General features: G+C 44.9%; 1 protein-coding gene across 1 annotated transcript in view; it reads left to right on the top strand.

Annotated features, from left to right (window-relative positions):
• The window catches only part of SNX6 (sorting nexin 6), a 90,497-nt gene that overhangs the window by 40,568 nt on the left and 29,567 nt on the right, over positions 1-20,362 (top strand). Inside the window, exons 3-6 of the mRNA XM_082275617.1 lie at positions 6,041-6,145; positions 11,038-11,148; positions 16,787-16,908; positions 19,295-19,418. Of these exons, the coding sequence (XP_082131743.1) occupies positions 6,041-6,145; positions 11,038-11,148; positions 16,787-16,908; positions 19,295-19,418 (462 nt within the window). The remainder of the gene's footprint in view (positions 1-6,040; positions 6,146-11,037; positions 11,149-16,786; positions 16,909-19,294; positions 19,419-20,362) is intronic.

A 20,362-nucleotide genomic window follows, 5' to 3' on the forward strand; every position in this document is an offset into this window, starting at 1 on the left:
GTGAGATGTATGGGGGCAGACTGGGCTCAGACATGCTGTGCGGCGACCGCTAATGCGGGCCGCCATTTTTTTCGGCAAACCATGGTGACCGGCCCTGTGTGGTACAGCGTGGTGTTTTGGCGCCAAACGCCGCCATTTTTGGCGGCGATCGCTCATACAGCCACATGTTGGCGTCATTTTCTCATTGCCTACAATGCCTCAGCCGAGCGGCCATGTTTGTGAAGCCTGCATAGGCTTTATAGGGCGGTCAGTCATTGCATCACTTCCTTTTGCTCTGGAACAGCGATCGGTGGCAGCAGCCTGTGTGGTCTCTCCAGGTTTTTACCTTCCTTATCCTGTATTTCCTTGCTCAGTGTTCCTTATCCCTGACAGGGGTCGGTACATACAGTAGTGTGCGGTGGGCTGCGCTCGCCGCGGTCTTAAAGGGGCAGTCCTTCATTTCAATTATTACTGGGGCATGGATTCTCAGGATTGCAAGTTTCCTCCCACCTTGGTGGGGGGCCAAGGGGCTGCTGCATCCCCCGAGGGGGCTGATCTGGCTGCTATTGTGGCGAACTTGGCTTCTCAGGTGCAGATGCTTATGGCTGATCGATCCGCAAAACGGCCCAGATTGTCTATTTCCTCTGATTCAGAGGGCGATGGGGCTGCTATGGCTGGGGTACCCTTCTCAGGGTCTCGTTCATCTCTGGACCTTGTGGGGTCTGAGGGGGAGGCTGAGGTGGAAGGAGTTGATAATTCTCCCCCTGGCTCGCCTGAAGAGCTTGCACTCATGGATGAGTTGGTTGCTTCTATCAAGGAAACACTGCGTTTGCAGGATGAACCATGTCCTCCTGCTTTGATGTCCTCTTATGGGACGCAAAGGAAACGCAAAACAGCGCAGGTTTTTCCCTGCCCTGTGGAATTTCAACGCGCTGTTGATGAGCAATGGCGCAATTTAAAGAAGCCCTTTACTGTGCCAAGTAAGTTCAAGCTGCGTTATCCATTTACACCCACCACTGATGAGCGTTGGTGTGTGCCGCCTCAGGTGGATCACGCGGTGGCAGTTTTGAATAAATCTACTGCGATTCCTGCTGAGGATACCCCGGTGTTCCGGGACCCTACGGACAGGAGATTGGAGTCTCTTGCCCGTCATGCTTATACGGTTGCTGGTTCTATGCTGAAGCCTATTTTTGCTTCCATTATGGCAGCCCAGGCTATTGCGGATTGGACGCAGGTGCTCAGGCGCACCCTGGTGGCTGACTCTGCTCCGCCGACAACGTTGGCTATGGTGGATCAAATTCATCAGGGTGTCATGTATTTGTGTGATGCGGACTTGGATTTAGTCCCTTTGGCTGCACGCCTCTCAAGTGTAGCGGTGTTGAACCGTCGCCTGATATGGCTGAAATGTTGTTAGGTTGACCAATCATCTCGCAAGACTTTAGCAAATTTACCCTACGCGGGATCTCGCCTTTTTGGCGAGTCTTTGGATACTCTGATAAAGGGAATTTCCGGGGGTAAGAGCACTCTCTTACCCCACTCTCAGAAGAATAAGTCTGTTCGCGGTAAGAAGAATACCTCGTTTAGGCCCTCTCAGGGGTCCTTTCGTGCCTTTCGGTCGCAATAAAAGGGCAAGCCCTTCAAGGGCCAAGGCCCCCAGAAGAAGCCGTGAGCAGGTAAGCAGAAGTCCGGCCAGTCCGGGTCCGCTGCCCATGCCATTTCAGCCTGAAGGGGCGCCCTCACCCGGTTCTGGGGTGGGGGGACGTTTGCTCGGTTTTCTTCAACCCTGGCTGACCCGCATTCGGGACAGGTGGGTTCAGGAAATCGTTCGATCTGGATACAAGATCGAGTTTCTCTCTCGGCCGGCGAGCAGATTTTTCCCCTCAAATCTTCAGCTGTCTCCGGAGCGTTTGCAGGATCTGCACCTGGCGGTGCGGGACCTGCGGGCCCAGGGAGTGGTGGTTCCGGTGCCTCATCGGGACAGATTTCGGGGGTTCTACTCCAATCTGTTCACTGTGCCCAGAAAGGAGGGCAAGGTACGTCCGATTTTGGACTTAAAAGCTCTGAACCGCTTTGTGCGGGTTCGCAAGTTCCGCATTAAATCCCTGCGCTCGGTGGTGGCTGCCCTGGTTCCGGGGGAATTCATGGCCTCCATCGACTTGAAGGATACGTACCTTCACATCCCCATTTTCGAGGGTCACCAGAGGTACCTTCGATTCGCCATTGCGGAGGATCATTACCAATTCGTGGCGTTACCCTTTGGTCTCGCTTCGGCTCCGCGGGTTTTCACCAAGGTGCTTGCGCCGGTCCTGGCTTTATTGAGAGCCCAGGGCATCTCTGTCTTGGGGTATCTGGACGATATCTTGATTCGGTCTGCGACCAGTCAGGGCCTGGTGAACGACCTGTCCATCACGATGCAGAATCAACGCTGTGTCCGTCGGTTCGTCTTCCCTACCTGGGGATGATCCTGGACTCTGTTCAAGCGAAGGTCTTCCTGCCGGAAGACAAGCTCCGGACACTTCAGGACGAAGTCAGGTCCCTCAGGGACACTCAGTGCTCGTCCCTCCGGACATGTATGAGGTGTCTGGGATTGATGGTCTCGGCTTTCGAGGCGATTCCCTTCGCCCAGTTTCACACGCGGGATCTTCAGGCGGAGATCCTGGCCAAGTGGGACGGGCGTCCGCAATCTCTGGATCTGCGGATTTCGTTGCGCCGCCTCACCCGAAGGGGTCTTTTGTGGTGGCTCCAGTCCCCAGCAGTGTCGGGGGGCAAGTCCTTTCGTCCTTTGTCGTGGACGGTGATCACCATGGATGCCAGCCTGTCGGGCTGGGGTGGTGTTCTGGGCCTTCTGTCTGCCCAGGGAACTTGGTCGGAGGAGGAATCCTCCCTTCCGATCAACATTCTGGAATTGGGAGCGATAAATCTCTGCCTTCTACATTGGTCGGAACGGCTTCAGGGCCGTCCGGTTCGGGTGCAGACGGACAATGCCACAGCGGTGGCCTACATCAACCACCAAGGGGGCACCAGGAGTGCCCGAGCGGCTCGGGAAGTAGCCGACATTCTGTCTTGGGCCGAGACGCACGTCCCGGCGATATCTGCAGTTCACATTCCGGGGGTGGAGAACTGGCAAGCGGATTATCTGAGTCGCCAGACCCTGGACCAGGGGGAATGGTCCCTTCACCCGGATGTCTTCCAGATGTTGTGCGCGAATTGGGGTTCCCCAGATGTGGACCTGTTCGCGTCTCGTCTAAACAACAAGGTGGAAAGGTTCGTGGCAAGGACGCGCGATCCTCGGGCAGACGCGTTAGTGGCGTCCTGGCATCAGTCTCGTCTGATGTATGCCTTTCCACCGATTCGGCTGCTGTCCAGGCTCCTTCGCAGGTTGGCCTCGGAACCGCACACGGTGATTCTGGTGGCGCCAGACTGGCCTCGCCGGTCTTGGTACGCAGACCTCTTGAATCTGGCGGTCGACGCTCCGTGGCGTCTGCCACTTCGAGAAGATCTTCTGTCTCAAGGACCGATATTCCATCCTGCTTTACAGTCGCTGGCTTTAACGGCCTGGCTGTTGAAAGCCAGGTCCTGAAGGATAGGGGTCTCTCCCCTGAGGTCATTCCCACTTTGATCAAGGCTAGAAAAGCCTCTTCGGGGAAGATTTACTACCGTACTTGGAAAGCGAATTTTGCCTGGTGTGAGTCCAGGGGGTATTCCCCTCGCTCATATTCGGTGTCAAGGGTGTTGGCTTTCCTTCAAACAGGCGTGGACCAGCGTTTGGCGTTGGCCACGATTAAGGGTCAGATTTCTGCGCTGTCACCGTCATTGGTTGGCACCTTTGTTCAAGGGGTGCGACACTTGGCCCCTCCTCGGAGGGACCCTTTACCTCCATGGGACTTGAACCTTGTTCTGTCCGTGTTACAGCATGCTCCCTTTGAGAAGATCAGGGAGATCTCGTTGTCTCTGTTGTCCAAGAAGGTTGCCTTTTTGGTGGCAATCACTTCGGCTCGCAGGTTGTCGGAGCTGGCGGCTTTGTCCTGCAGCTCTCCCTACTTGGTGATTCACTTGGATAAGGTGGTCTTACGACCTAATCCTTCTTTTCTTCCGAAGAGGATCTCGGAATTTCACCTCAATGAGGACATTGTCTTGCCTTCGCTTTTGCGCGAAGCCTAAGCATCCAAAGGAGGTGGCCTTGCATTCCTTGGATGTTGTTCGGGCGATCAGGGTTTACCTGTCATCGCAAGTCGGATTCTCTATTTGTCCTTCCAGAGGGTCCTCGGAAGGGCATGGCGGCGTCGGCTGCGACCATCGCCAAATGGATCAGACAGACTATTGTGCAAGCCTATGCTTTGAAGGGGAAGGTTCCTCCTTTCTCTGTGAAGGCGCACTCTACCAGATCTCTGAGTACGTCTTGGGCCTATCGTCATCAGGCTTCTGTGGCCCAGGTGTGTAAGGCAGCGACTTGGTCGTCCGTTCACACTTTCTCAAAATTTTACAAAGTGGATGTTCAGGCAGATGCTTCCTTTGGCCGTAAAGTTCTTAGTGCGGCAGTGCCTTAGGGTCCCTTGTTTGGGTCCTTGGCTGTTGGGGTGTTTTACCCCTAGGTTACTTGTTCTTTCCTGGGTTGTTGCTCCTGTTGAGCACGTTTTCCTGTTGCCCAGTTGGTTCTCTTACTTTGGTAATGCGTTGCTGTAGGCGCGGCTGCGTTTTTCCCACCCCTCATGTCTACACTGCTCTGGGACGTCCCCATTAGTGAAGATTAAGAAGTGGCGGCGACTGTCGGAGGACGTAAGAGAAAACGGAATTTTTGTAAAATCTTACCGTAAAATTCCTTTCTCTGAGTCCTCCGACAGTCGTCGCCCCGCCCCTCTTTTGGGGTTTGTTTATGTACTCTACTACTATGCTACTGAAACTGAGTTGAGAATGCTGGAAGCAGGGAGGTATTGACTGAGGGGACCACCCCCTAGGGGTGTGATATGCTAAAAGCTTTGATATTAACAAATCTTGTTGCCTAGCTACTCCTGCGGAGCAAAGGTCAATTACCCCATTAGTGAAGATTATGAAGTGGCGGCGACTGTCGGAGGACTCAGAGAAAGGAATTTTACGGTAAGATTTTACAAAAATTCCGTTTTTTTTCATCATGGAAAAAAAAGACTCTTTTCTTTTTTTGTGTAGATGTGAGGTCTGAGGTCTTTTTGACCCCAGATCTCGCCATAAAGAGGACCTGTCATGCTTATTTCTATTACAAGGGATGTTTACATTCCTTGTAATAGGAATAAAAATGATCAAAAAAAAAACTGTGTAAAAATAAAAAATAATAGATAAAATAAATGGGGAAAAAAATGAAATCGCCTTGTCCCCGTTAGCTTGCGCGCTGAAGCGAACGCTTACGCAAATCCCATCCACATATGTGAGATATCACCGCAATCTTTAGAGCGAGAGCAATAATTTGAGCCCTAGACCTCCTCTGTAACTCTGAGCTGGTAACCTGTAGAAATGATTAAAATGTCGACTATGGGGATTTTTAAGTACCAAGGTTTGTCGCCATTCCACGAGCGTGCGCAATTTTGAAGCATGACATGTTGGGTATCTATTTACTCGGCATAACATTATCTTTCACATTATACAAAAAAATGGGCTAACTTTACTGTTTTCTTATTTTTTTAATTAAAAAAGGGAATTTTTTCCAAAAAAAAATTGCTTTTAGAAGACCACTGTGCAAATACGGTGTAATAAAAAATATTGCAATGATCTCCATTTTATTCTCTAGGGTCTCTGCTAAAAAAAATATTTAATGTTTGGGGGTTCTAAGTAATTTTCTAGAAAAAAAACCTGATTTTAACTTGTAAACAAGAAGTGTCAGAAATAGGCCCGGTCCTTAAGTGGTTAAATGATTCTCTCCGCTTCACTCCCCCACCAGTTTTTTCTATACACAGTGATTATTTGAGGATTATTTTAGTGCTGCATGTCTTTTATGAATAAACACTGCCTGATAAGCTATATCAACTGACCTGATGTTATTTTATGAAAAGTATGTCTCCGGACTTTAATATATTTTTCTGTTGTTTTTTAGCCGCGAGCAATAAGCGTAGATCTGCAGCCTGATGCAACTTTGCAGGTCGATATATCTGATGCCCTAAGTGAGCGAGACAAAGTGAAATTTACTGTGCATACAAAGGTGAGTACTCTCTCTGTCCTATTCATATATGGGCAAGTGTTATCGAGCGTCATGTTATCAATTGGTCCATGGATGGGTTTTGCACCCAGTTGACTTTGGGAATTGTCAGAAGTGAATATCATCGCAACATGAAAAAACTTTTGTGACCAATCAGCAGTCAGGTTTTCTTTGTTAACACATACGATTTATATCCCTTTTGTTAGATGCAGTATACCTGAGAGATGCTGGCGTATGATTAGTGCTCTGTAGAGATTTGTACACAAAGTTTTAATGATGCTAGATGATTGTGATATTTTGGTTGTGAGTGTCTGCTACGTTCCAGCCTCATTCTTTGTTAGCTAGAATGATATACATGGACATGTAGCCCTTTAAAGAAGTGAGTTCTGTAGGTTTAAAGCCCTGATTTTTTCTAGGTAGATGAGGGTGTCTTTATTTTATTTAAATACCCCTGAGTTCCTCAAGGCTGTGTCCTCAGACCACTTCTTTATTCCCTTTATACTCCTGATCACACTGCTATTCATAGCTCTAATGCCTTAATTAAATTTGCAGTTGACATGAAGATAATGGGTTTGCTATCCATTGATACTGAAGCAGGGTATAGTGAGATTGAGGAAGTCCAAATGCTGTCAGAGTAGTGTATAGACAGTGACTTGAACTTTAAACACTAGGAAAATAAAAGAAAATGTAACTGATTTTAGGAAAATGTATATTTTTATAGAGAATTTATATTGCATTAACAGTTTGTGTAGGACTTTACAAAATAAGAAGAGACAGTACAGTTGCAATATATTGCAAGACAATAGGGTAAAGCCTGGTACACACAGGTCGATGGCTGACACTCATCATGTGTTCACAGCAGCCTATCTGACAGAAGTCAGCTGAATGTACATCGTCTGTCGGAACGGGCATGCTGGAAAAACAGCTGCCAATCGGCATCCAATCAGGCCGGTGTGTTCTGACGGGGACCATTCCCCTCTTAGAACACACTAGCTCAGTGGGGAGATTGCTGTACTAACCTAGCATAGTTAGTACAGTGAGCTCCTGTGTGTGTAGTGAACAAGCACGCTGTGAGTCGTGTGAAACATGTCTACCATCCATTTTGCTGTACCTTGCCTCCTTGTTCAATAAAGCCTTTCATCGTGAGCTATTGCCTGGTGCACGGCCATTTCTCTTGTATCCTGAGCTCCTGTGTGTATCAGACCTAAAGGGTAACTACACTTTCGTGGGGAAAAAAAATCAGCAAATAAAGAAAAAACAATATTGTATACAATTGTGACACAAATCATATTGTAACTGAATGTTATTATAAATTACCTTTCCTTTTTAATCTGCAGCTGTTGTAATTTTATGAAAAAGCAATGCAATATGGCTACCTGGAGCTGTTCTGTACACAGAATGTGTACTGACCACACCCCAGAAACATAATTTCCTGCTTGTGTGATTGGCTCACCAATTTTCCCCAGAAGTCTGCCTAAGATACAAGTCAGATTTCAGGCATCCCCTGCAACAAAAATGTCATTTTTGGTGAAATACTCCCAATAGAAACACATCTAAAGGGATGCAGACCCAGCCGCTTTCCTCATTAGAGCCCAGCAGTTGCCACAGCTGACAAATAATTATGAAACCACTCCCATTTGACCCACTCAGCAAAGAGAAACAAACAATGATTTCTTCAGAATAATGAAAGGTAGGAATCTGCAACAAAGTTTGTTAAACCATCTCTGTGGGGTCCCTAAGTACTTTACTAGGCGTTACCCCTATGAGGTGTCCCTTCTTAAGAAGCGGACTGTTCCACCAGTGGTGGACCCTCCGGTTTCCGGATTGAACAAGGCAACCATTATTCCGGTTGAAAAGTCCCCAGCCTGTAAGGATCCGGCTGACAGAAAGGAGGAGGCTGTGGCTCACAACATGTTGTACACTCTGGCTGGTTCGGCACTGAGGCCGGTATTCACCACTGCCCTGATGCAGCAAACTCTGACCGAGTGGGCTAAGCTTTTACGCTGTGACCTGGAGGGAGAACAGCTTCCCCCTGACTTCGCTGAGCTGGTGGAGCTGGTCCAGGGTCAGCAGTCTATCTGTGATGCCTCTTTGGATGCGGCTCCCCTAGTGGCTCGGCTCTCTGTTTTGGCAGTGGTCCTTCGGCGTGTCTTTTGGCTCAAATGCTGGTCTGCGGACCAGACTTCTAAAATGGCCTTGACCGATCTTCCCTTTCAAGGAAATCGCCTATTTGGAGCTACCCTGGATAACATCATAAAAGATCTCACAGGGGGGAAGAGTATGTTTCTTCCGCAAGCTACTAAGGGCAAGGAACCTCGTCGTAGACGTGGGCCTTCCTTCTCCGCTCATAAGAAGTTTATTTCGTCCCTCACGGTCGACTGACAAGGGCTCAAAGCCTTTCAGGGCCTCCTCTGGAGCATCCAAATGACCCTGGTCTGACAACCTGAGAGCGGGCTTCTCCAGATACGCAGACAAGGCTCCTTCAGCATAAAGGTGTGCCCTCACCTGTATCGGGGGTGGGGGGACGTTTTTGCTGGTTTCCGGACCCGTGGGCTTCCCTGGTTCAAGACAAGTGGGTCCACAAAGTCATTCGGTCCAGCTCCACGATCGAGTTTCACTCTTGTCCCCTGGCAAGGTTCTTTTTTTCCAACTTGCGCCTGTCCCTGGGCCAGGGTCTGTTTGGGGTGGTACAAGACCTGTTACTTTAAGGGGTGATTGTTCAGGTTCCGACTTCGGAACGTTTTTAGAGTTTTTATCCAAACCTGTTTACAGTTCCCAGGAAGGAAGGCAAAGTGCATCCAATCCTGGATCTCAAGGCTCTGCTCAGGGTATCTAGACACTGGAAGAGTCCAGGCTTCCAATCATTGTCTTGGAACTGCAAGTGATCAGACTGTGTCTTGACCATTGGACGGTTCGTCTTCAGGGTTGTCTAGTGCGCATTCAAGCCACGGCCATGGCTTATGTCAGTGATGCCGAACCTTATTGAGCTTGAGTGCCCAAACCGCAACACAAAACCAACGTAATTATTTCAAAGTGCCAACACTGCAATTAGCATGAGAGGGGGCTAAGAGAGAGATGGGGGCTGAGAGAGAGAGAGTTGACAGAGAGAGAAAGTGAGGAGGGGTGTGAAAGAGCAGAAATTGTCCTTGAGTACCATCAAGGGCCAGGTGTCGGCTTTGGCAGTCTTTTTTCAACAACCTTTGGCCACACACTCCCTGGTGCATACCTTTCTTCAGGGTGTCCGACATTTGTCTGACATTTGGTTCCTCCAGTGCGGGCTCCGTTGCCACCTTGGGACCTCAATTTGGTGCTTTTTGTCCTCCAGAATCCTTCCTTTGACAATCTTCGGGAAATTCCCATGCTTTCGCTGTCCCAGAAGGTGGCCTTTTTGGTGGCTATCACCTCTGCATGCAGGGTGTCGCAACTGGCAGCATTATCCTGTCGTCCACCTTACCTGGTGATTCACAGAGTTAAGGTGGTTCTTTGCCCCTGTCTGTCGTTCCTTCCAAAGGTTGTCTCTGATTTTCATTTGAATGAAGACATTGTGTTGCCTTCCCTGTGTCCCAGGCCTAAACATCCAAAGGAAATTGCCTCGCATGCCTTGGATGTGGTCGGGCAATTAGGGTGTACCTGGCAGCTATGGAGTCTTTCAGGAAGTCAGACTTTCTTTGTGCTAACGCCTCGTAAAGGATCGTCTGATTCCTCTGCAACCATTGCCAGATGGATCAGACAGTGATTCAGGCCTATTCTATCATTTCCCTTTTAAGGTGCTCTCTACTTGGGCGCTTAGTGCCTCCTGGGCTTTCTGTCATCAGGTGCCAGTGACGCAAGTTTGCAAGGCGGCCACTTGGTCATCGGTGCACACTTTCACAAAGTGGATGTGTTGCCATCTGCGGATGCTTGTTTTGCCCGAAAGGTTTTGAAGGCTGCTGTTGAGAGGGCCTGATCCTCTTTGAGGGTGTATTGTTTTTTTTTCAGGTGTGCTCCAGTTGTTTTGGTTGAGCTCCTGTTGCCTGGTTGGCTATTGTTTAGCCTTGGGAATTTTTTTGCTGTACCCACCCCTCATGTTTAACACTGCTTTGGGACGTCCCAATGGTTATGAAGAACTGAAGCTGTGTTCGTAAATGAACGAAAGAGAAAATGGGATTTTTGACTTACCATAAAATCCATTTTTCTGATGTTCATTGACCGACACAGCCCCCATCCCTCTGTGGAGTTGTAATTTTTCTGACACTGCTTGTAACTAATCGGAGTGGCTATAGCAGAGAGAGGGAGTATAACCCCTGGGACTGACTGCCCATGGGTGTAGCCAGATTTTTTTTCTGCCTAGTGTTCTACTCCTGTAGGGGGCAGTATAACCAAATGGCTTTGATGATCTGAAATTGTGTCCATCAATGAACACCAAAGAAATGGATTTTACGGTAAGTCAAAAATCCAATTTTTTTTAGTACCTGACCATGTCTGTCCGTGATGGCTCCGTAAAAAATATTGGAAAGAAAGCCTAGTGCTTGCCATTACATCTACCACTGGTGGTGTACAGCAATGTTTCTCAGCTCCAGTCCTCAAGTACCCCCAACAGGTCATGTTTTCAGGATTTCCCTCAGATGAAACGGCTGTGGTAATTATTAAGGCAGTGAAACTGACCAAATCACCTGTGAAAAATATTGGAAAGCCTGAAAACCTGACATGTTTGGGGGTACTTGAGGACTGGAGTTGAGAAACATTGGTGTACAGAACCTGCCAGGCCCTCAATCCTCATGAGCTTTATAAACAAGAATCGGATATGCTCTGCCAGTACATAGTTGAAAGATGCTGATAAGATGCAGTTAAACAAAAAAAAAAGCATACATTTTCTAATGATCCTTTTGTCATTTCTTCTTTTTTATCCCCTCCAGAGTTCATTACCAAACTTCAAGCAGAACGAGTTCTCTGTGGTGAGACAGCATGAAGAGTTCATATGGCTGCATGATTCCTTTGTGGAAAATGAGGAATATGCAGGATATATTGTAAGTGTGATAATATCGCCTGTCCTTCTATTTCATTTATAGTGCTACATGAGCTCCCATTACATGCTTTGTGTTTAGATTTGCTGTGAATATATATATTTTTTTTTTTTTTTAAATACTTGGGGATTACATATTTCTAATGAATATATTTTCTGAGCTCCCATCCACAATAAGTAAGCTGCCAGGGCCATCTGTGCTGAAAAATGTAGCTAATAACACCTTGTGTAATTACAGTGGAGCGAGGCAGAAATAACCGTTTAATTTGGAAAAGCTGATTGTATCCATTTATCAGCCAAACATAGACAGGCAGATAATGGAGGGGAAATTATGTAGACGTACAACTGGGTCTTGGCTGTATATATTCAATAACAAACCTCTTATTTTTATGCGTCTCCTCATTCTTCAGTTGTAAAGCATAGAAAAAAAAAAAACAGTTTTGGATTTCTAATGTATATGGTGTAGATAACATTTTAACCCCTTCGTGCCTAAGGGTAAAACAAATCCTAATGCAGGCATGTCCAACCTGCGGCCCAGAACTGCAGGCAATGCGGCCCACTACCCCCTGACAATCTTTTTTTTTTTTTTGCTGGGGAGGAAGGAAATCGGGTCGGGGGCACGGCCACAGCGGCTTCCAACTAATGGTAGGCAGAGGCTGCCTCGGAGTGGAGGGGAGGGGGGGCGAGCATGTGCAGTGTTTCTGACTCCTACCACCAGGACCACTTTAAATCACTGTCCTATAGTTGTGTTAAATTAGTGCAGGGGGCGCGGCGGCGCGGGAAGAGCGTGGCAGGGTTGTATTATTTATATACCTTAACTATAGTATATATTTTATATGCGGCCCGAGAAAATTTCTCTACACTCATTGTGGCCCAGAGAAGCCAAAAGGTTGGACACCCATGTCATAATGCCTAAGCCCAATTTTGCAACTTTGCTATTTTTCAACTTTGACATGTGTTAGTAAAACCGTACATATCATCACAACTACTTTGTGCATACCGGTGGATTATGAATTGCAAGTAACATCATTTATTTATATATATATATATATATATATATATATATATATATATATATATATATATATATATAATATTTTTTTTTTTTTTTTGATTTATGCACAAGCATGTTATTATGCACAACTATGTTTATGTATTATCCTGAAAGTTGATGAATTTATATATTTTATGATCAGATAAGAGGTTTTGTATGACTTTTTTTTCTCAAAAAGCATTTTTGGGGTTTATTTTGGCTAGAAAATTACTTAGAACCCCCAAACAATATATATTTTTCTGAAAGAGGAGGCCCTGGAGAATAAAATGGTGTTTGTTGCAATCTTTTTATGTTGCATGATATTTGCACAGCCCTTTATCAAATGCAAATTTTCAGGAAAAAATACACTTGAATCCATTTTAGTGCACACAAACACAATATAATACCCAATTCTTTGGTAAAATATGATGTTGCACCGAATAGTGTTGCACGCCTGGTAAATGGCGACAAACCTACAGTACTTAAAAACATCAATAGGTGACGCTTTAAAAGCCATTTACAGGTTACCAGTTTAGAGTTAAACATAAGTTATGGCTCTAGGATTATTGCTATCATTCTGACATTTGCAGAGATACCTCACATGTGTGATGCAGTCTCCATTTACATATGTGGTTGCGAACTCCCCGTCTGTTCGCATTTGCATGTGTGCAGGGGAGGAGGGGAGGGTGCGTGTGTGTTTTTTTTTTTATTTTTTATTAATATTTTTATTACTTTATGTAGGTTTTTTTTTTTTCTTTTTACACTTTCTTTTATTTATTTTAACTTTATTGCTATCACAAGGGATGAGCAACAGCTCATGATCAGTGACCTATCCACTTTATGGAAAGTGCTGAGGTCTATTAGATCCCTGATCTCTCCTCAAAAGCATCTGATCATGTGTGTAAATTTTGTGACCTGTTGCAGTATTCTGTATGGGTGATGCTGGCGTTCAATTGTAACACCAAATGTGATGTTCTATTATATTTGCACAATGTCTTAAAGTGAAACTTTAGTCAGAAAATTAGGTTTTGCTAGATAACTTCATGCTGACTCCTTGTGCAGATATAGCGATGCAAAACATTAAAAATAAGTGCCTATACTTTTAAAAATCCACCATCTCACAGTGCTCTGCACATGCTCAGTTGATCTCAATTTTTAGTCACTGCCGAGTTTGTAGAGGCCGATCTGCTGAAAGCCTTAAAGTGATACTAAACACACTGTTTAATTTACATTGTCTCTTGATTGCTTTGTAATATATATATATATATATATATATATATATATATATATATATATATATATCAGGGTTCGACAATCCCCGGGCGCCACGTCGCATTTGCGACTAGAATTAGCGACCTGGCGCCTGGGGTGCACTGCAGGAGATGTCCTGTTGCTTTGCGCCAACCCCAGCCCCCCCCCCCCCCGAGCGCTCGAACTACGGCATCATCCAAAAATTGAGGCCCCGGCTTTTGGGCCTTCTTCACGGAGATGCTGCCAATGGGGAACTGGCGGCCTCTTGTGGTGGCCGGGAGTATTACAACATGCAGTAACTAGCAATGCAAGGATTTTCTACTGTTTGTTTTCAATGCCCGCCCTTCTCCTTCCCAAGAGGTGGAGAGACGGAAGTTTTTGCAGTCTTCATCTGGCGCCCTTTTGTTAAAGGTAAGTGTGCAGGGAGTGTGGGTATTATTTGATTTTATTTTTAAATCCCATTTTACACCGCTCTCTCCTGGAAGTTCAAGGATAACGTGTTTTATATATTTATGCACTTCTACAAGAGTGTTAGGGCTCTTTCACACGGGCGTTCCGATCAGATCAGTCAGTTTTTTTAGGCGGATCTGATCGGATGCCCCATTCAACCCTATGGAGCAGCGGATGTCAGCGGTGACGTCCGCTGACACCCGCTGCCATCCGCATCCGATCCTGAAATCCGGACGGATGGAAACCTATTTTCCATCCGTCCTGGGGATCGGATGAGAGCGGACAGGCGGTCTGCTCTCACCCAATTCCCCATAGAGAGCAGCGAGGCTCTGACACCTCCCTCTCCGCACACAGGGCGGAGACGGAGCTGTCATCCACCGGCTCAGTGGGGATCGGCGGATCGATCCCCGCTGAGCAGAGCACGGTCCGCAACGGAATGCGGACTGTGTGAAAGGGGCCTTACTTTAAAAATTGCATTTTGTAAGCTCCTTGCAACGTGTTGATCTTTTGTTTTGCATTAAAATCCCTTATTCACAATAAGAATCTTTTATGGAAAAAAATAAAATAAATTATTATTTTTCATTATCTCCCTGCCCTGCCATGCCACACAGCCGATGGCCCCTTTCACACTGGTTTCTGATCAGGTCCGCCTGTCAGTTTTTCAGGCGTGCCTGATTGGACGCTTCAGTCTCTATGGAGTGGCAAGCCGCCGCCATCCGATCCTGTCCGCCAAAAACAGACGGATGGTGGTTCTATTTACCATCCGTCCAGTGAATCGGATTGGATGGCATCGGATGGAAACAGACGGTCCGTTTCCATCTGATTGCCCCATAAAGGAGAATGGGCTGTGTCTGCATAGCAGAGCGGACAGGACCTGTCATCCGCCTGCTCAGCGGGGATCAGTAGAGAGATCCCCACTGAGCATGCGGATTCTGCTTAGCGTAGGCGCCCATGTGAAAGGGGCCTAAGGTGGCATATGTTACTCTTGGTCACTGGATCTCCTATCGCCCCAACCTTGCTGCACTGTTTAAATTTAAGATTGGTTATTTTCGTCATTGAAAATAAAGCTTTGTTGTTAAGAAAAAAAACTGGCTCCTAACTTTTTTAGCTGGCTCCTAGATTCCAAACAAATTTGTCAAGCCCTATATATATATATATATCATCTTAGTACCTTTTTTCCTAATTGATATACAGCTGTCACATGACACAGCTCTTTCCCAGCCTGTCTGCAGGGAAGCAGGAGGAACTTCTAGTCCTCTGCTCCTGGTCACATGTTAAAAATGAAGGGGAAAAAAAAACGGCTTTGGAATATAGAGTAAATAATATCTGTAAAACAACAATATATTTAGATTTTTAGTATTTAGTGGAAACTCTTTGCTATATTGATTTACAGTACTCTGGTCCCCGGTATAGGATTTAATTGATGAGTCCTAGCCATAAATCGGAATATATTGGGCCTAGGGTACTGCTACTCCATAGTCACAATGTAAAACTTTTGCGCTTATATGTAAAAATACAAAACCTCATGTATGTTTAAATTTAATAAAAAATGTATTGAATCCAAAATAAAATCAAACTGTTTTATGTTGTCATACAAATATATAATTGAAATTAAATTTGTATTATTTTGTGGAAATATGTGTGTCCCGCCCCTCCAGCCTGTGTCTTAGAATAAGAGGGAGGTGAAGCCACTATTAATCTACATGTAATATCCCGCCCCCATTGTGTCTAGCTAGTTAGTGGGCAAGGGGGAGGAAGGAGGGGAGTGGGCTGTCATTTACTGCTGTATATATGCCCACATGAGACTTTATAGTCACACGGGCTGCTTAGATGTGATAGGGAGGAAATGCTCAGCATAGAAAATCACTGAAAACTGAGCATGTGCAGAGTTGCCACCTCCGCTGCAAAATCCCTAGATGAATTGGGGACATGAACAGGAGGGGGAGACGGAGAGCAGCAGGATTAATAATTTTTTTTGCAGAATACAGAAAAAGAATCTCAGTGACTAGAGTGAGTATGTACAGCATGTAATGCAGCATTTGGTAGGTTTTTTTTTTGTTTTGTTTTTTATGATGTGGGTTTAGTGACACTTTACAGCAGAATTAAACCCTCCTATCCTTTACAGCCAATGAAGCTGCTTCTGTTTCATCTGCAACTGCCATGGTGCTGCACATGTAATCAGTTATGACACCAGCCATTTAATGGTTTGACTGTTTGGTTGAGAGCAGAAGCAGTGGTAACAGCAATAAGGGGCTAAGGAGTCCTTAAAGCCAAACTTCCACTTTTGGGTGGAACTCTGCTTTAAGACTCCTGCATGATGTGCAATGCACAGCAGTAAGGGCACTAGGCAAAAGGGGAATTTAGTCTCCCTAATATTGCTGATAGCCAGGGTCAATGTAAATAAAAATAATGGGTAAATCCAAAATTTTAAGTATCCTTTAGAACAGAAATAAAGCGGAGATCTTCAAGTAGGGACACTTGTTACTGTGACAGCGAAATTATCCTCTCACTTTCTGTTGAGTCTTCAGGGCAGGAAGTTTAAAGGAAATCCTAGTAGCAAAATACTCGCAATTAATTTAACCTTCCAAAAAAAGTTTTGTTTTTAGATCTACTACTTTAAATATACTTGTAGTCTTGAAGACAACATCTTCTAATTGGTTAGAGAAGGTTTCTTTTTACAACTGTGCAGGTTTTAGGATATTTTCAATGAATAAGGTTAATTCTCATGCCTGTATAGGGCTGTGCTTTATTGCATATGTAAACTGTAAGGAGGTGAAGTTTTGGAAGAGTTTTGTGTTATGTTGAGTTGTGAACTTGTCAGACCAACCCTCCTACAATCTATCTGGTGTGCTGTCCTAAAAAAAATCACATGCATTTACAAATCTGAATTACTTTCTTATAACTGTAGATCCCTCCTGCACCACCCAGACCAGATTTTGATGCCTCCAGAGAGAAACTGCAAAAACTTGGAGAAGGGGAGGGTTCGATGACCAAGGAGGAGTTTACCAAAATGAAACAAGAGCTTGAAGCGTGAGTTTACATTTATAAAGTGATATTCACCGAAGGACCGGGCCTATTTCTGACACATGTTTACAAGTTAAAATCAGTATTTTTTGCTAGAAAATTACTCCGAACCCCCAAACATTTTTTATATATATATATATATATATATATATATATATATATATATATATATATATATATATATATATATATATATATATATAATTTTTTTTTTTTTTAGCAGAGACCCTAGAACATAAAATGGAGATTGTTGCAATACTCTGTCAAACTGTATTTGTGCAGCAGTCTTACAAACGCAATTTTTTTGGAAGAAAATGCATAAAAATTTATTTTTTTTTTTAAATATGAAAGTTAATGTTACGCTGAGCAAATTGATACCTAACATGTCATGCTTTAAAATTGTGCACGCTTGTGGAATGGCGACAACGTTTGGTACTTACAAATCTACTCAGGTGACCATTCAAAATTTTCTACAGGTTATCAGTTTGGAGTTACAGAGGAGGTCTAGTGCTAGAATTATTGCTCTCGCTCTAACGATTATGGTGATAGCTCACATATGTGCTTTGAACACTGTTTACATATGCGGGCGCTACTTGCGTATGCGTTTTCTTCTGCACGCTAGCTTGGAGGGACGGGCGCTTTAATTTTTTTTGTCTTTTTTTTTTTTTTTCATACTTACTATATATATATATATATATATATATATAATATATATAATCCATTTTTTTTTTTTTTTTAACGTCACTTTAAAAAATATTTTGATCATTTTTTTTTTCCGATTACAAGGAATATAAACATCCCTTATAATAGAAATAGGCAGGACAGGTCCTCTTTAGTGTGAGATCTGGGGTCAAAAAGACCTCTGGTCTCACATTTACAGTTAAAAGCAATAAAAAAAAAAAAAAAAAAAGTATTTTGTCTTCCAAAAAAAATAAATGTGGACCTTTCAGGCCGTTTGACGTCGCTCCGGTCGTCCAAGGGCATAGAGTTGAGTGGGGGCCATCTTGCCCTCACTCAACTTCCTGCCCAGCAGCACAGGGGGCACAGGGGATTGGATAGTTTTCCCCCGCTATTGACGGCTCTGGTAAGCGGGGGGAAAATGACCAGGAAGTGGCAGGCCATAAAAGTGATCCCATGGTGAATCCGCCGCTGGGACCAATTTTTATGGTAAAGCGGACCGCCGTCGTGATAAAAATAAAAAGATATCCGCTGCCATAACCCCAGTATTTAACGTCAACGTAGCGATGTAAATAAACGGTGAGCGGTCCGGAAGTGGTTAGAGCCTTTTTTTTGGTTAATATTTATTTTTTTAATAACAAACCTGTTATACTTACCTGCTCTGTGCAATGATTTTGCAAGGAGCAGCCCGGATCCTCCTCTTCTCTGGTCCCACGCCGGCGCTCCTGGCTCCTCCCTCCTGCTGTGTGCCCCACAGCAAGCAGCTTGCTCTGGGGGCACCCAAGCAGGCACGTTCTCGACCCACAGCTCTGTGTGTCCATTCACACACACAGCCACGGCTCCGCCCTGCCCCCTCTGTCTCCTGATTGGCTCACTGACTGTGATTGACAACAACGGGAGCCAATGGCTGTCAGGAGTACGAGTCCCCAGAAAGGCAAGGCTCTCGTGGACATTGCTGGATCAAGAGGGGGTTTATGTAAGTATTGGGAGGGGGACTGCTGCACACAGAAGGATTTTTCCCTTCATGCATAGAAAGCACAAAGGGAAAAAACCTTGTGCCTCTATATACAACCACTTTGTTATTGGTGAACTGAAGTACTCAACACTTTTATGAGACATGAGTTGCTTAAAGGATAACTATAATTTGAAACAACCTAAGCCTACCAGCACTCTCGCCCTCCCCATACTATCTTTACCCCCTTGTACCTACCTTTGACCTATAACGGGCAGTGCTTTTCCAAGGTCAGGGGGCTTCTCAGGTCTGTGCATATGTGGCATTTCTCCATATGCCCTAATGGAAAAGTCAGCCTTGCTCTGTATTGGCTACCCCCTTCTTTATTTTTCAAATAAAGATTCTACAGACTTTTAACTGTATTGTGCCTTGTAGCCAGATCTTTATCTATTTTGTGTTGTGGATCTGAGTGTGCAGCGGCGGTCCTTCATCCAGGTACACCTTTAGTTGGAGTGTAGCACCATACTTTCTTGTCCTGATGGAAGAGCATTCTAGTTTCAGACTTGCAGGAAGATGGCATTTCCATTACAACCTATACTAAAACAATGGAGCTGCTAAGCCCTTCTACATCATGCAGTCAGATCTGAGAAAATTCCTAACATGCCAAACAATTCTGTCTTCTGTCTGAAAGTGAAAAGGCCGTTTGCTGTTTGTCCCTCTACTTTATAAATTCTACTAATGAAGTTATCTTATTACTTTCAGAGAGTACCTGGCTATTTTCAAGAAAACGGTAGCAATGCATGAAGTCTTCCTCTGTCGTGTGGCAGCTCATCCCATTCTTAGAAAAGATTTAAATTTTCATGTATTTCTGGAGTACAATCAGGATGTAAGTTGATTATTCTTTTGTTTCCTTTTAAAGGTACCTTTAGACATCAGATTAGTGTTAGGAAATTATTCGAAAGAAATGATAATTCTGGTTTGCAATTTGAAGAGAATTATAGTCCCAGTTCACATGTACAGTATCTGTTCATACAGGATTATCAATGTATATATTATATATATATATATATAGAACATGAATACCTACACTATATTACCAAAAGTATTGGGATGCCTGCCTTTACACCCACATGAACCTTAATGGCATCCGTAGGGTTCAATATTGAGTTGGCCCACCCTTTGCAGCTGGGAAGGCTGTCCACAAGGTTTAGGAGTGTGTCTATGGGAATGTTGACCATTCTTTCAGAAACTTATTTTTGAGGTCAAGCTCTGATGTTGGAGAGAAGGCCTGGCTCGCAGTCTCTGCTCTAATTCATCCCAAAGGTTCTATCAGGTCAGGACTCTGTGCAGACCAGTCAAGTTCCTCCACCCCAAACTCACTCATCCATATATTTTATGGACCTTGCTTTGTGCACTGGTCCAAATCATTTGGTGGAGGGGGGATTGTGGTGTTGGGGTCATTTTTCAGGGGGTTGGGCTTGGCCCTGTCCCCTAAAGCCTCGTACACACGCACAGATTTTTGGCCAACTGATCGGCCAACTTTTGTCCAATGTTTGTTGGTTGAAATGTGCTCTAGACTTGCACTGGACTTTTGTTGGCCAACAAAAACCAACTTCAGAAGTGATGTCATGTGATGGTTGACTTTCCTGTGTTTTTTCTTCTCTGAGCTTGCTCATCTGATTTTTGTCTGCCGAAATCTGTACTGACTGAGGAACAATCGGCCGTTTTTTGTTGGCCAACAAAAGTTTTATAGCATGCACACCAGATTTTTTTCGGCCGAAAATTTGCAGTTAGTTGTCAGAAGCATCATACTAACAAGCCTACAATCGG

This window comes from Pelophylax lessonae, assembly GCF_965119305.1.
Source record: "Pelophylax lessonae genome assembly, chromosome: 13".
NCBI classification, from domain to species: Eukaryota; Metazoa; Chordata; class Amphibia; order Anura; family Ranidae; genus Pelophylax; species Pelophylax lessonae.